The sequence below is a fragment of the Apaloderma vittatum genome, unplaced genomic scaffold (assembly GCF_000703405.1).
Source record: "Apaloderma vittatum isolate BGI_N311 unplaced genomic scaffold, ASM70340v1 scaffold469, whole genome shotgun sequence".
NCBI lineage: Eukaryota > Metazoa > Chordata > Aves > Trogoniformes > Trogonidae > Apaloderma > Apaloderma vittatum.
In genome coordinates, this window is record NW_009733329.1 from 80,427 (window position 1) to 95,218 (window position 14,792).

At 40.2% G+C, this 14,792-nt stretch overlaps 1 protein-coding gene across 1 annotated transcript in view; it reads left to right on the plus strand.

Moving 5' to 3' along the window:
* The window catches only part of LOC104278746 (hemicentin-1-like), a gene marked incomplete at both ends in the record, with an annotated part of 96,852 nt that overhangs the window by 52,023 nt on the left and 30,037 nt on the right, over window positions 1-14,792 (plus strand). Inside the window, 12 exons of the mRNA XM_009875820.1 lie at window positions 494-650; window positions 1,487-1,661; window positions 4,054-4,181; window positions 6,084-6,356; window positions 7,469-7,564; window positions 7,963-8,157; window positions 9,196-9,326; window positions 9,958-10,105; window positions 10,575-10,701; window positions 11,694-11,848; window positions 13,207-13,485; window positions 14,098-14,379. Of these exons, the coding sequence (XP_009874122.1) occupies window positions 494-650; window positions 1,487-1,661; window positions 4,054-4,181; window positions 6,084-6,356; window positions 7,469-7,564; window positions 7,963-8,157; window positions 9,196-9,326; window positions 9,958-10,105; window positions 10,575-10,701; window positions 11,694-11,848; window positions 13,207-13,485; window positions 14,098-14,379 (2,146 nt within the window). The remainder of the gene's footprint in view (window positions 1-493; window positions 651-1,486; window positions 1,662-4,053; window positions 4,182-6,083; window positions 6,357-7,468; window positions 7,565-7,962; window positions 8,158-9,195; window positions 9,327-9,957; window positions 10,106-10,574; window positions 10,702-11,693; window positions 11,849-13,206; window positions 13,486-14,097; window positions 14,380-14,792) is intronic.

Consider the following 14,792-nt stretch of genomic DNA (forward strand, 5'->3'; position numbering starts at 1 on the left):
CCTGCTGTGAGTTGATAATTTGAGATTAGGCAACCTGCCACAGATTGAAAATTTGCTTTTGTGTTGGTGCCTTACGTTAAGAAGACTTTGTCCTCTAAGGAAAGGGTCTAATAATGGCATTCTGGGGTTAACCTTCTGTCACTGTTCAGTCAGGTCATTGATGAGAGGTCTGCTAAGGAGGACCTTGACTATTTTGGGAGTTTATCTGAAAGTCAGGCTTTGCCCTCCCCCCCCCCCACTTTAGCAGCATAATTTCCTGTAATAACAGTCCTTTGGGGTATGTTACAGCTCTGATGACGTTTCTGTGAAGACAATGTCATCAGGCACTAGGGGAGATGCTACAGGCACTAACATTGTTTTATATTCCTTTAATAGTTTTCATTTTTTTCATAAGATTTTATCACTGTAAGCTTTAGGTTTTGTTGAATTAAATTCCTGTAATTTGGTTTATTTTAGAAAATCTATATAGACCTTTTTTTTTTTCTTTCCACAGAAAGGAGAAGTAATTCTTCCCAGCAATGTGTTTTCTGCAGGGTCTGATGGAAGTCTGTATGTGATTTCACCAGGGGATGAAGAGACTGGGGAATACGTATGTACTGCGACCAACGCTGCTGGTTATGCTACGCGGAAAGTCCAGCTCACTGTCTATGGTATGCCTGAGCTAAAATCAAGTCTGTAGTGTTGTCTCTCTTCCCCCATAGCATTCTACTTTAGATGGTAGAACCTACTCAGGTGGATTGTGAACTAGGATACCCACAGTACAAATGAAATTTAAACTAATATCTAATTAGTGCTTTTCAGTTTGTCCTAGGTCGTTGGATCCACGTGCTGGGCAATTTCACAAATGGCTGGTACTGAAAGGCCTGGCCTTCAGCTGTTACGATTCTCTTAAAATGTCCTGATACCTGTCACCTTGAGTTTGTATATGAGGATTTGGGCTGATCATAACTTCTTCTTTTGTGGAAATGGATAGGAAGTGTCTGTATAGGAATAGATGTCCCTCCTCATAGAAGAATGAAGATCCATTAATCCCACCTCTCCCAAAGCTTCCTGCCATCTCCAAATATTATTAGAAGTTTGGTTTAGGTGTAGGCTTGCGTTCCAAGGCCTTTATGGCTTGTAGGTATTAGTGCTGTAGCATAGCATAGTTCAGGTATTGGTTGCAAGCTACCTGGAGATACAGAGCTCAACACTCCCATGAAATACATGTATCTGTTGCTAATCCAGCTTTTTGGCTAGATACGCAGTCTTTCTGGGATTTGTGGTATTGCGCATAGGTATCGGCCACTGTCTGAGCTACAGGCACTGCACATCAGTATGGCAGTGATTCACATCTTTTGCAGACATGAAAAATAGAATCGCAATATATATACATTGTATACCTGATTAAAAAAATAGAGGTTTAATCTGAACTAAAACCGTACAGTGTTTTGTTTGTACAAATGCCTATATTCATTGCAACTTCTTAACATGTTTCATATTTTAGTGAAACCTAGACTATCCAGGCCTGGAGACCAGCAAGGAAATGCATATGATAAACCCATAGAGGTCTCAGTAATTGCAGGGGAAGATGTCACGCTTCCATGTGAAGTAAAGAGCTTGCCACCTCCAATAATTACCTGGGCCAAAGAAATGCAACTCATATCTCCTTTCTCTCCAAGGTAACAATGTTTGTTGAAAACAAAAAAAAAAAAGTGAAATTGTGTCTAAGCTTTCAAGATTTTGGAAGGGCCTATAATTTCTAACTGCCACAGGATCAATTGGAAGGTATTAAGTTGTCCTGTATGAGGACCCTGGTTTTTTTGCTAGGTCTTGAAACTGTTTTTCCCAAACCAAATGTCTCTTTCCAAAGGATGCTAAGGCCATGCATCGTTGTGCAACTTCGATTTCAGTGCACATTTATGCTCGGTCTCAGGAGGCCAAGACTAAATAGATCCTGTTATATTTGTACTGTGGTGGTGCCCAGAGACCCACATAATCTATGCCTGCTTATCAAAGTTTAAAAACCTTTTTTCTTTCCTTAAGCACGTCATTTTTATGCTCAGGGGAGCACTGTCAGTTATTCATATGAAGTCTGGGCTGCCAGTAGAATACAGATAATGATAAATGCTTGGGAGTGCTTACAAGGGTGCATTGCTTGCTCTGTTTTGAATCCAAAAACTCTCCAGCTATTCTTGGATGTGTGAAAACATAGCTAAATGCTCATAAAAATGTTGATTTGACAACCGTGGAGAATGAAGAGTTGGAGACTGTCTTGTATAAAGCACGAGCCGCAATGTTGGAGTTCTTTCTCATTGTTTTAGCGTGGTACAAAATAAGAGACAAGCCGGGTGGCTATTCTCTTACGTTCCCAGTTGAAGTGCCAGGTACTGTCGTGGGATGTGCCAGTGTTCTCTAGCCCTGAAGATACCTCAGGAGGGAGTAAAGGCTTCAGCTGTACTCATAAACCAGGAAATGGTAATGCTGGCCAAATGCACGCTGCGGCGATTGCCGTGCCTGCTGTGTAGCGTCTCTCGCTGCTCCAAGTGGAAGAGATCAGCCAGTGTCTGAGCTGAATTAAAGGAACTGTACAGACCTGAAGGCAAGCCTCTTAACTTCAGAGCCACCCGTTGCAGTGAGTCTGGGACAGCCTCATCAACTGGTAGCTACTGGGCCAGTGTGTGTTTGGTGAAGGAGGCTTATACACACAGTCAATTCGTTGTTAGTTAATCCCCGTGGAATTCTTCTGCCGTGTCCTGCAAGCGCGTTGCCTGCACTAATGAATCCGTGTTCTTGGTCCCTTACTTGTCCTCATTTTACCTCAGGAGACATTGATAAATGAGGCTACTTGCTCATGGCTGTTGTGGAGAGATCCAAGTTGTCCAAAGTAACAGAAGTCCAGCTCAGCTCATTCCATAAAATTGTTTACAGATGTCAGCAAAAGTTAAAGAATTAGTCCAAACAAAATTGTTTGAGACCACCCAGTGAGGATGTTAGAAATGTGACCAGTAAACAAAAGAAGAATGAAATCAGAAACTAAGGAACTTTTGTCAGAAAGCAAATGTAATTGACGGACAAAATAATGGATGATAAGTTGTCCCAGCAAATCCATCTTTCAAGATTTAAAAAAAAAAAAGTTTGGAAAGATATGGGCAGCAGAGGAAGAATCGTAATATTAGATAGATTTGAGTGACCTGGAGGAAATACACTTTGCTTTCTTTTTGTTCATCTCTCCAGTCCATTGCAATCCTAAACCTCACCGTTTTCTGCTCAGTTGATAATGTTGTCCTAATGAGACAGTGCCAGAGAAAGGAAGACAGATGATACCATCAGTTCCCACCGACTTTGCCTAAATTCTTCATGTAACATAGACTTGAATGTTTTCCTGTTCGATTCTTAGCTGTCATTTTTTAATTCCCTCCTCATTTATTACTCTGATCTCTATTACTTTTGACTTAAGAGGATTTTGTCTTAGCTGGCCAACGTCTCTTGTAATTTTACAGTCCTATGACCAGAACTGTACTGAAAATTAATGCTGTGTGGTTAACTACTTACTGATGAATAATGACAATTTCTATAAACACCAAAACTGGAACTTTTGAATCATAACACTCTTTAGAATGCTTTCTTCCATCCTGAATCAACAGCACTTTCTTTTTTTGCCGAGATGGAGCAGTATCAGAAGTTTTTTTGCTTTCTGACCCCATGACCTGGGCTGAACAAAAATTTCTGACAAGAGGTTGAAGAGCTCCATTTCCCTGTTTTCTTGTGGTTTGGGTTTGTTTTCATTTTTAGAAACAAAATTTTGATATATCCTGTAAGTAGGTAGAAACAAATTTTGTAATTTGTATCTTATATTTTACAAATTTAGTGTGTTTTCTTTAATGTGGTGGCTCAATAAAGAGTTAGAAAAAATGAGTAAATGTAAGTCATAGTTTAGTAATATGGCACAGTTCAGTGTGCCCTATAGAATGATGTTATTTTAGCTCATAGCATTCATTAGCAATTTGTAAGTAGGGATCATTCACCTTTCCATACGTGTTTATACAGCATATCTACTTCTTATTTTTCCAGACACACTTTCCTACCCTCAGGGTCAATGAAGATCAGTGAGACCCAAGTTTCAGACACTGGAATGTATATCTGTGTAGCCACAAATATTGCTGGGAATGTGACTCAGTCAGTGAAGCTAAGTATACATGGTAAGTTTTAACTTAAAAGATAATCATCTGCAAGTTTCTGCGTGGAATCTAGCATCATGCAGAGCTTTTCAGACATTTTCCCTTATGAATATTAAGTACGATTGACCTATATACTTTCAGATCATGTTATCTTTGTATGCAAATTGTTACTGGTTAGGTGGAAAGAAATTATGGTGTGTACATACGTATACACCCCCCCCCTCCTTCCTTTAATGATCCTTAGACTTGTGGAAGAATTATAGCAGAGTATGACATTTGACTCTCTAAGTCAACCAGAAGGATTTTAAGAACTGAAAACTTTTCTTCTAACGCACTTAGATGTTCTCCGTGCAAGAGGTTTCTCAGCAATAAGTTTTGCAAGCAGTGGCTCAGAATAGTAAAGTTGGCAGAGGCTGCAGATTACAGCTTCCCACCAACCTGATGGCAATTACATACCCCAGATTTTTTCGTAGCGAATGTCAAAGTTTGCATGGACACGTGCTCAGGGGACAGTGAAACCAGTGTGCAATTGTGTCACCAGTGGATAGGCAGTTGCTCCTGGCTTTGTGCACAGCTCTGTGCAGGCACATTCTGCTGCATCCACCTCTGCAAACAAATAGCTTAACCCATCTCGCTGTGCTTTCTCCCCTCAAATCAGCACCCTGTGCTTGTGCCTGTCTTCCTCTCCCCCTCAGTAAAGGTGTCGAGTTGCTCTTAGAATCATAGAATCATTAAGGTTGGAAAAGACCTCTAAGATCATTTAGTCCAGCCGTCAACCCAGCGCTACCACGACTACTAAAATATATATCCTGAAGTGCTACATGTACATGTCTTGCTCAAATTAGGACCCGTGTCTCCTTCCCTCTCCTTTTTACCATAAATCATCCCCAGCCACACTCTCCTAACAACTTAAATATCACATATTGTTACCTCTATGCTCTCTAATTTACTTCTCCTGACCTGTGTCACAGAAGTGCGGGTTGTGGCACATGGAGCTCCTGCCAAAGCTAAAGCACACAGAGCAGCTGCAGGAGCTGGGGCCTGGCACAGCCCAGACAAGGCTGATCAATAGTAATTGTGAGTGTATAGATAGTTCTCCTGTGGTTAATGCTCACGTAGAGTTTGGAAGTGTTGCTGCCAGTGTCCATTGCCAGCACATGTCTTTGAAGGGGATTTCATCCCAGGAATGTACCAGATTGGAACTCCTGACCCCAGCAGCTCTGAAACCTTCAGACTACGCTAATTCAATTACAGTGGCTTTGAGAGGCTGCCATCTGGTTCTGTGTATGGAGAAGTCCGATATCAGCCCCATCCTTGTTTATCTGTATTTGTACATTAACAGAGAGTCTGGAAAAGTGGCACTTGTTATTGTTTCAGACATTCTTTGTAAGTCTTGTTCTTGTCAACAATCCTTAGAAAGAAAAACATTGTGGCAAAAGAGTTATGTGGGATTTATATTATTCTTTGGGACCAGTGAAATCTCTTCCATTTGTATTTCATCTACTTGTCTGAACTTGTGTTTTGAAGTGTACAAAGATCAAGGATTAGGGGAAGGAAATGAAAATGTCAAAAGGAAAATTAACTTTATCATAAAAGCTTTTGAATTGTTTTGTGTTATCAACAGCCCGTACCCGTAGCTCTTTAAAAGTGCTCAAGGTAACAATATTCCACTACTCGTATGGAAGTCATGCAGTAGAATTTGAAATGTAATGTCTTCAAATAAGTTAAGCAATAGGGCATCATGCATCCTTGTCTATCTAGAGAACAAGCAGTTCTGCTTCCTTCGTCACCTGAGGGAATTTGGTTTCAATGAATAAGGAAGGACATTTTCTAAAATGGCAAAACCAGAGAAGAATTTCCTTCAAGAATGATTGCAGATACAATTTTCTTCACATCACTATAGATTAAACTTGTCTTCCTTAGTTCCTCCAAAGATACAGCGTGGGCCTCGAGTTTTGAAAGTCCAAGCTGGCCACAGAGTTGACATACCCTGCAGTGCCCAGGGCATCCCCCCGCCAACCATCACCTGGTTCAAAGGCAGAAGCGCAGTGCCAACAGCTGACAGGCAGTTTATCCACAACCTGGATGGAGCTCTGGGCATCAGCAATGTCCAGCTCCCTGATGCTGGCATCTACAAGTGTGTTGCTAGTAACGTAGCGGGCAGCGACACGTCGGAAATAACGGTGCAAGTCCAAGGTACTTACATTGGGGCCATAATCTTCCCTCCTGGCTGGGCGTGATTTCATGCCAGTGCTGACCAGTCTGTGTTTTGAAGGGCAATGGTCTTTACTGTTGACTGTCACATGATGCAAAATCCAAATCTGTATTAGATGTTATGTGCTGATAATAGTTAATGAAAATTAGAATAGACAAATAGTTCTTGGAGAGTTTGCACAAATAGGAACAAGAAACTCAAAATATATAAGTACTTTTTTTTAATAAAAATTTCAACCTACTTAAGCTTTGGTGTTGTAGTAGGTAATTAAAATAAGATTCCAGTACAGGAAACCTCTTTTTAAAATACTACCTCCATGTGTTCAGATGTCTTACATTTTCAGAGACTATCTCTGCGCTGTGGAGCCTGGTGTCACAATTTCAAACAGAATTGGAGTTTTTCATGAAAACATCCTAGCGGAAATTGAGCTGTTCGCTCCATCAGTTAGTATGCTATTGAAATGGCGATGGGGCAACAGTGGTCAACGTGCTGACTTAAATACGTAGTGTAACCCCTGCGTTGATGGACTGCCATACACCAATGTAGCATGACTGACTCCAGCTAAGTGGGAATTAGTTCTTCTTTGTAATAGTCTAAAGGTGACATTCTGATTCCTTTGGGTTAGAGGTGCTGAGAACCACTTGTTACACACAAAGAACTGCCAGTTACGTTACTTAATTTTAAATAATATTCTTTGTACAGTCTCACTCCACACACAAGTTTAGAATGAGATGCAAGAACAAAGGGTGGAACTAATACTAACGTGTGGTATGAGAAAAAAACAGCTTAAATAGTGTTTCTCAGATTTTGCAGAAACACTGTCTCTGCCTTCAAAACAAATGGCAGTGGGGTTTAGAGAGAACCAATTTCAGTCAAATTCGAAAGCCTCTTTGTACTGTTTACTTCCTAAATGTTTCCACTGAAATCAAGACCACTTGCGTAGTACGGTTCATCAGTGTAACAGAGGGTTATTGGAATCTCATCTTGTGTGAACGAGAGAGACTTACAAGTGTTCTGTATTGCCAGACTGTTTTCACACTTGGGAGCAGAGGTCATGAATTTTTTTTGGAGAGGGTGTGTAATTTTCTTTCAGAGTCTCCTACCATTGAGGATCTGGACCCTCTGTACAATAGTCCCTTTCAAGAAAGAGTGGCAAATCAACGCATCGCATTCCCATGCCCAGCAAAAGGTGCGTGTCATTGTTGCTTCTTTTAGTTACAAAAGTCTGGTTTTCTGTTGCACATTGAAAATTACTAAGTTTCTTTGTACTTTGTTACCGTCACAATCTGCACAGTGTTTTCCACATATACTTTATGTGAAAAAGTTCAAACTAACGTGATTTAAATAAATGCTGTGTGGAGAGGTTCTGTGAAATGATGCTACCCATAATGATATTACGTTTAAAAAGATTTTTAATGTTAAAATCATATTGTAACAGTCGGGACTTCCTCTAAGTTTGAAAGCTCATGGCCTCCTTGTGCATTGTCCTTGCCAGTAAGACTTCCAGCAAGCAGTGGGAATTGTTTGAATCTTTCTTACTCTGAGCTGAGCACACTGTTTCTTGAAGTTTCACCTTTTTCTTGCTAGGTATTCCAAAGCCTGTCATTAAATGGTTGCGTAATGGGAGAGAGCTGATGGGCAGTGAACCAGGGATTTCAGTTCTGGAGGATGGGACACTGCTGATCATAGCTTCTGTTACACCATCCGATAACGGGGAGTATATCTGTGTGGCAACCAACGAAGCTGGAAGCACAGAAAGAAAATACAACCTGAAAGTTAATGGTAAATAATAAATACAACTGTCGGGGAACTGTTTTTGCAAAGCATCTTCTCTTTTGTTGTTGGGAATTGCACACCCCAAATCTGCCCATGTGAAGTTAAATTACAGAATTTAACCAGAGTACCTGCATTTCTGTTACTCTGATACTTTCAGTATATTTTCTATTTTTTCTGTTTTCTGTGACTTTATGCGCAAACCATCTTTGTTTTACTCAAACAGCTAGGTATGACTCAGTTGCAGAGCCTCGTTTAGAGAGGGCTTTAGTTATACTTGAAAACTTCAATGCGAGTGAAATATTAAGTCTTTTTGTATTGTAGAAATTAAAGATTGGGTAGTAGATCTGTATTTTGAACATAAACTTGAGAAAAGTTATTTATCAGAATGAACATAGATTAGGTGAATTAGTGTTTTGCTTCTTGCAGAGTACTTTTATTCCAGCCATGTTCACTTCCCATGATAGTTAGCTCTGATACCTGAGCAGGGTTATATCCTTCTCTTTATCCTGAGAAAAGCAGGAATTCCTTCGTGTGCCATCAGGGCTCATCAGTAGGTTTTGTTATTTCTAATACACTAGGAAAGGCCATTCTCTTTGCATTCATAGTGGGACAAATGACAGGCAGTTGTTCTTGGGGATGACTGGAGCAGTGAAGAGGAGGGGTGATCCTCTGGAATCTGCTTCCTTTATATGCTAAGCACATAACATGGGATTTTAAGGTTAAGATTAAATTTAAGACTGAATAAAATTAATTTTAAATTAAACTTTAAGATTTTTCCTCTTAAAATGGTGATGGTGATGCTGATTGTGTTTGAGCTAATTTCCCTGGGAGTCTGTTACTGGACAAGAGGAAACCATTTTTTGATAAAGAGAAGGAAGGACACAAGGAGGTATGTCCAGATCTAAAAGGCAAACGGAAGCATTGGGGAAGGAAAGAAAAGGGTCTGAGAAATTTAGACTGCAGAGGGCATTGACTTGGGCAGAAGGAGGAGTGGAAGATCACTGGAACAGAAACCTTAATACATGACTTTGAACTTTCTTGTAGTTCCTCCTGAAATTAGAGATCAAGAAAAGGTGACAAATACATCTGCAGTTGTTCAGCATCCTGTAAGTCTCTTCTGTGAAGTATCTGGGAACCCCTTCCCAATCATCTCCTGGTATAAAGAAGATATCCAGGTATGGGCGATTAACCTAACTGAAGTCACTTAGCCATCATCAGTCAGTTTTGTATTGACTTTTGAGGTCTTGGTGTGAGGGCACAGTTAAAGTAAATACACGTATATGCAGAAAGCCAGCTAAATATGGCTAATCCATTAGTTCAGCTGTTCAATAAGTCCAAAAGTAAACTCTTTATTTTTAAGATTCTCCTAGGAATTAGCCTTAGCAATCTGCTAGTATTGAAGATGCCAGAATCCTAGCAGAGGGGACCAATAATGGTATTTTCTTTATTCTGTAGATGGAGAAATAAGAACTCTTGGAGGTGATTTAAATTCCTCAGGATTATCTTCGAGTCCTACGCTACTACTTGTAGCTGATAAGTGATAGCTTAAGATGAGGACAGATCCCTTTATGCGCCTTTGTGACTGACCATTACTTATGGACAAGAAAATCTTTGGTTTTCCCACTATTAGATTTTGAGCTACAAGTCATATTGAATAGATTGCAGAAGTTGAGATTAGTGCCATAACTGAAAGGAGAAACAGATTATCCTTAGACTAAAACTACTATTTTCTTATAAGAATCCAGCTGTGATATTTGGCTGATGTAACTTGGATCACATAAAGCTAATGTCTTGGGTTCTTTTAAGGTTGTAGAAAGCAATACTCTCCAGATTTTGCATAATGGGAAGATATTGAAGCTCCTTAAAACTGCTACTGATGACGCTGGGCAATATTCGTGCAAAGCTGTAAATGTAGCAGGAAGTTCTGAGAAGCTGTTTAATCTAGATATACTAGGTGAGTTTTATGGTTTTAGTTTGGGGGTTTTTTTTACTTTCTTTTAAGCTGGTGATCTGAAAAACAGTCAGTATTTAAGAAGCCAATAAATACAAACTCTTTATAAATAGATTCTTCCCCTGACTGCCCATTTAATATTTTCTGTCATCATGATGTCTGTTGAATACTTAAAATTTGCCATTCTTGAAGTAACACAGACAAAATGCTACTTTTCTTTACTGGGTCTTTGTTTTGCATTTTGGGTGTACAACAGTCTAATGTAGGAGTTGTTTTATATACAGCTCACCAGCACAAGTGTGGAAATACTCGTCATGGTAGAGATGACTTTGATCCAGCAGGAGTTGCTTTGCAGTGAAAACTAAAGTTGTTTCAAGGGAACAGTATGATCCACTAGTGCATTTCTAGCACTTTCATAGCATACCTTCTCTGGTTAAATACCAGTTCTTCCTGTAACGTTTGTTTTTTAAAGTTCCACCGAGTATAATAGGTGCTGATACCCCCGGTGAAACTTCAGTCATCCTCAACCAGGAAATCAGTCTGGAGTGTAGAGCCAAAGGCTTCCCTTTTCCTGACATACACTGGTTCAAAGACAGCAAGTAAGTATATCCCAGTTTTTGTGATTTGTGTCTAGGTTATTCCTCCCGCAGAACACAGAAGGTGCACTCTGCCAGCAAGCTCTGCTTTTTTTGACTATTTAGTGTCAAGTTAATTGTCACCAGACATAGATTGTGGTGGTGTGAGTAATCAAAAGATAGCATCCTGCTTTCCTTTGTGAGCTGTCCCATTACTGACACTGGCACTTGTAGAGCAGATTGACAGTATTTGAAGCCAGGCAATGCTTGAACCAAAATAAAAATAACCATTCCTTTGAGTTTATTCTATGAGTTTATGTGCATTTTTTTAAACATATCATTAGTTGCTTTGCTGATGTGATTTTTTTCATTGGTAGACACTCCCATGTCAAACATTTTGCTAGCCAGTGCATTGTGCAGTTCTGTGTATATACGTTAAAGGATTTAAAACATTTGTAGCCTGTGTGTTTCAGTTGTTCTCATCTTCCAGAAGAGCATAACAAGAGAAGAATTCTTGGTGGCTTAAATATTAGATGAAAAACAAAAACGGGACGTAAATCTTTCTAAATGGTATTGGATCTTTAACGATGTAGTTCAGTATAGACATTGGCTAATACAGATATTCTGATGTGACAATTCCAAATACTCTCGTAAGGAATTGTTGGTCCTTTCATGTAGTAATTGACCTTTTGTATCAGCAAAGGACTGTTGTGACCTCAGTAATTAGAAAAAGGAGCTGAGATCAGGAGTGTAGGAATCTGTCTCTGATGCTACATCCTGGATGCCCAAGTGCTTTTATATTTTGTTTTCTACTAAAAACTGGGAATAAAGTTAATTATAACAGTTTTTCACTTTTTGATGTTTCTTCTGATTAATGCCGTTACTCTAGTGCTAAATGGTACTCTTCAGTGCTACAATTACTGCCATTAGAGGACCTTTTCTTATTACTATCAGTTTAAATTAATGTTGAAAGGATAGAGTGAGAGTTCTGTGAAGAAAAATAATCTCTATTCTAGACCCTTGTTTTTGGGTGATCCCAATGTTGAACTTCTGGACAAAAATCAAGTTCTACACATCAAGAATACTCGAAGGATTGACAAAGGCCGTTACCAGTGCAGTGTCACCAACGCCGCTGGCAAACAAGTCAAGGAGGTCAAGCTGATCATCCATGGTAAGTTTATAGAATGCCTGATCCTAGAAGATCCATTGATTTTACTCATAAGGTTTCTTTTCTGAATGGGAATACTCAAGACAAATATGAATTAAGATTCTGTTCCTGTAAATTTTGTGTGCAAGCATAACTTAACTCATCTGTTCACAGAGGTGTTTTTTCTGTGCTTTTTTATTAGTTTTTAATTGGTGAAAGCCAAAACATCTTGAAGGGCCTTCTCAAACTTCATTATTATTAGTTTCAACTGAATTATTTTATTACCACATTGGCATCATTATTTTCATGTCTTAGAGAGGAGAAAATTAATTGAAAGATTTTTATTTTTATACACTCACGGTCTTGTTTTCCTTAACTTAGCACTGGGAATAAATTCAGCTAAAAATGCACTCTAGTTTCCTAAACTGCAAGACCCATCTCATAGGTGCAGATCCGTTCACTGGCACTTTGCTTTACATTTTTGCAGTGGCATTTTAAATGAACACTATGGAAGTCAGTGGAAGTCGGGAATATACTACGCGTGTTTGGCAGCAGAGAAGTTAACATATCTGCCAGATGTGTCTGGTACTTTCAGCAGTCATAAATTTAGTTGTTGCCAATTGCACTGTGCTTTTATTACTTCTGCTGAGATTTACGAACTCTTTATATTGGCTGATTTACACTAGAGGTTGTTTGCTACAAAAATCTGAGTACTGCTGCCTAGCAAGCAAGGGAAATAACTGTGGGCCAAAAGTTTTAAAAATAGGAGCGTAAAGCTAGACTGTTAAGCTCATATTTAGTCTCAAAGTAAGTGACTTCATCTTCAGAGTTTTTGAGTACCAAGCAGTTCCCATTCCAGTCATAGATGTTCTTGGATATATTTGGGATTTTAAACAGCAAGTCATTGTTCCTTGTTGGGAGGATGCACCTCCCAAGTTACACAGGGCTTGCTTGCTCTCTGCTCCTCAGAGACAGGGAAGAGGCAGAGCCGTGCCCAAATGCGTTGCAGGGGATGTGAAGGCCCAGCTGTCCTAACTTGGCACACCTTGGAGCCTAGAAGGTGAAACCTTTTCCAGGTTCCTCTAGCGAGGTAGCAGTGCTTTGCAGTGTCCCTGCAAATTTCTTAGATGTATGGTGGCTCTTGTGTGGCGTTCTCTTTACACTTACAACTCTTAGTGTGACCCAGAGAACTGTACAGGCAATATATAACTCTGCTGCAGCAAAAAAACCCAAAAAACAAACCACAAACAAAAAGCACCAGGAAGGATTGGAAATCTGGTTAAGCTAAAAGTCTCTTACAGCGTTCTAATCCTTAGTCCATTTCAATGTGCACAGACTTGTGTGCTCAGGCTTTAATGCTGTTGTTTCATCTTTTGAAATAGTTCCTCCTAGCATCAAAGGAGGCAACACTACCACAGAAGTGTCAGCACTTCTTAACAATGTTATAAATCTGGAGTGCGAAGCCAAGGGAATCCCTGCCCCCACCATTACGTGGTACAAGGATGGACGCCCCATCATTTCCGGCCCCCAGGCTCTGTACCTGGACAGAGGGCACTTCCTGCAGATACCTCGGGCCCAGGTAGCAGATTCTGCGCAGTACACTTGCCGCGTGACCAACGCTGCTGGAGCTGCTGAGAAAATATATGACGTGGACGTCTACGGTAAGCGAGGGTTTATTGAACTTGGTTATTTGCCATGTTACAGGAGGTGCATTTTGAAAGCTTTCCTGCCTCCATAGCGGCAGCAGCCTTCACAGGCCGGGCGAGGGGGCACAGCAGTCGGTGTCTGCGTTTAAAGACTGACCTGTGTTAGCAGGGCCTTGTAGAGGGAGCTTTACGCCCTGTGCTTTGCGTGGTTATCGGAAAGCTCTTGGCATTACAGACCTTGGTACCATGCTTGGGTAAAGTATCAAAAATGTTTCTTCTCCGTGTACCCTTTCTTGCATGTGCGTGCTGAACAACACATACGTGAAATAGCCACTCTGGATGGGATCTTTTACCATCCTCTTTTAAGACCTTTGTATTTAGTGCTTCCATCTCAAAGCCCTGCAGATTCTCTGCTTACTACAGCTGGTCAATATTGAACTACATCATTTGACTTCTCAGTTTGTCCTTTGTCTTGGCTTGCCTCAGCAGCAAATCCTCACGTGAAATTGTGCGTGACTTAATGGCATATAGAGGCAAAGCGGGTGGGGAGGAACTAACTCATTTGCTCTTAATACATTTTCTGGCTACAGAATTAATTGCTTGCAGTATATTTTTTCCTTTCTACAGTTCCTCCAGTAATTGAGGGTGATGCTGATACAGCCCATAGCAGGCAAGTGGTTGCTGGGAATTCACTGACATTGGAGTGCAAAGCTGCCGGCAACCCTCCGCCTCTCCTTACCTGGTTGAAAGATGGTGTGCCTGTGAAAGCAAGCGACAACCTCCGCATTGTGTCTGGTGGGAAGAAGCTGGAGATTCTGAATACCGTTGAGGCTGACCAGGGCCAGTATTTGTGTGTGGCCACAAGCGTTGCTGGAGAGCAAGAAATCAAATATGAAGTTGAAATCTTAGGTGAGTGACCAACAGAACTACTAATTCATTACATTTCCATAAACCTTATAAAGCATGCTTTTATTTTTGTTGGTATTGTTGTATGAAAGATCACTGAGTTATGTACTTAGTTAAACCTAGGCACTGCAAGCTTTCTCTGTCTGGGGTTATGGGACAGCTTGAAGACTCTTACTTTCAGGTTAGTTCCTGAAGAATTTTTGTGCATGTGGTAGGCAAATACTATCCTCAGAAACCCTGAAAATTCTTCTAACTTCCCTTTCTAGAAGAATATTGTAGCTAAGAAAGGAATCCATTAAAAATAGCACTGAGTAGTTGCCTTGGGGGGAAGAACATCTTTCTCTGAATTTCAGCTATGCTGTTTAAATTTTACACCTTTTGGGAGAATGTTTTCTTCTTTTTTCCTCTCAGTCACT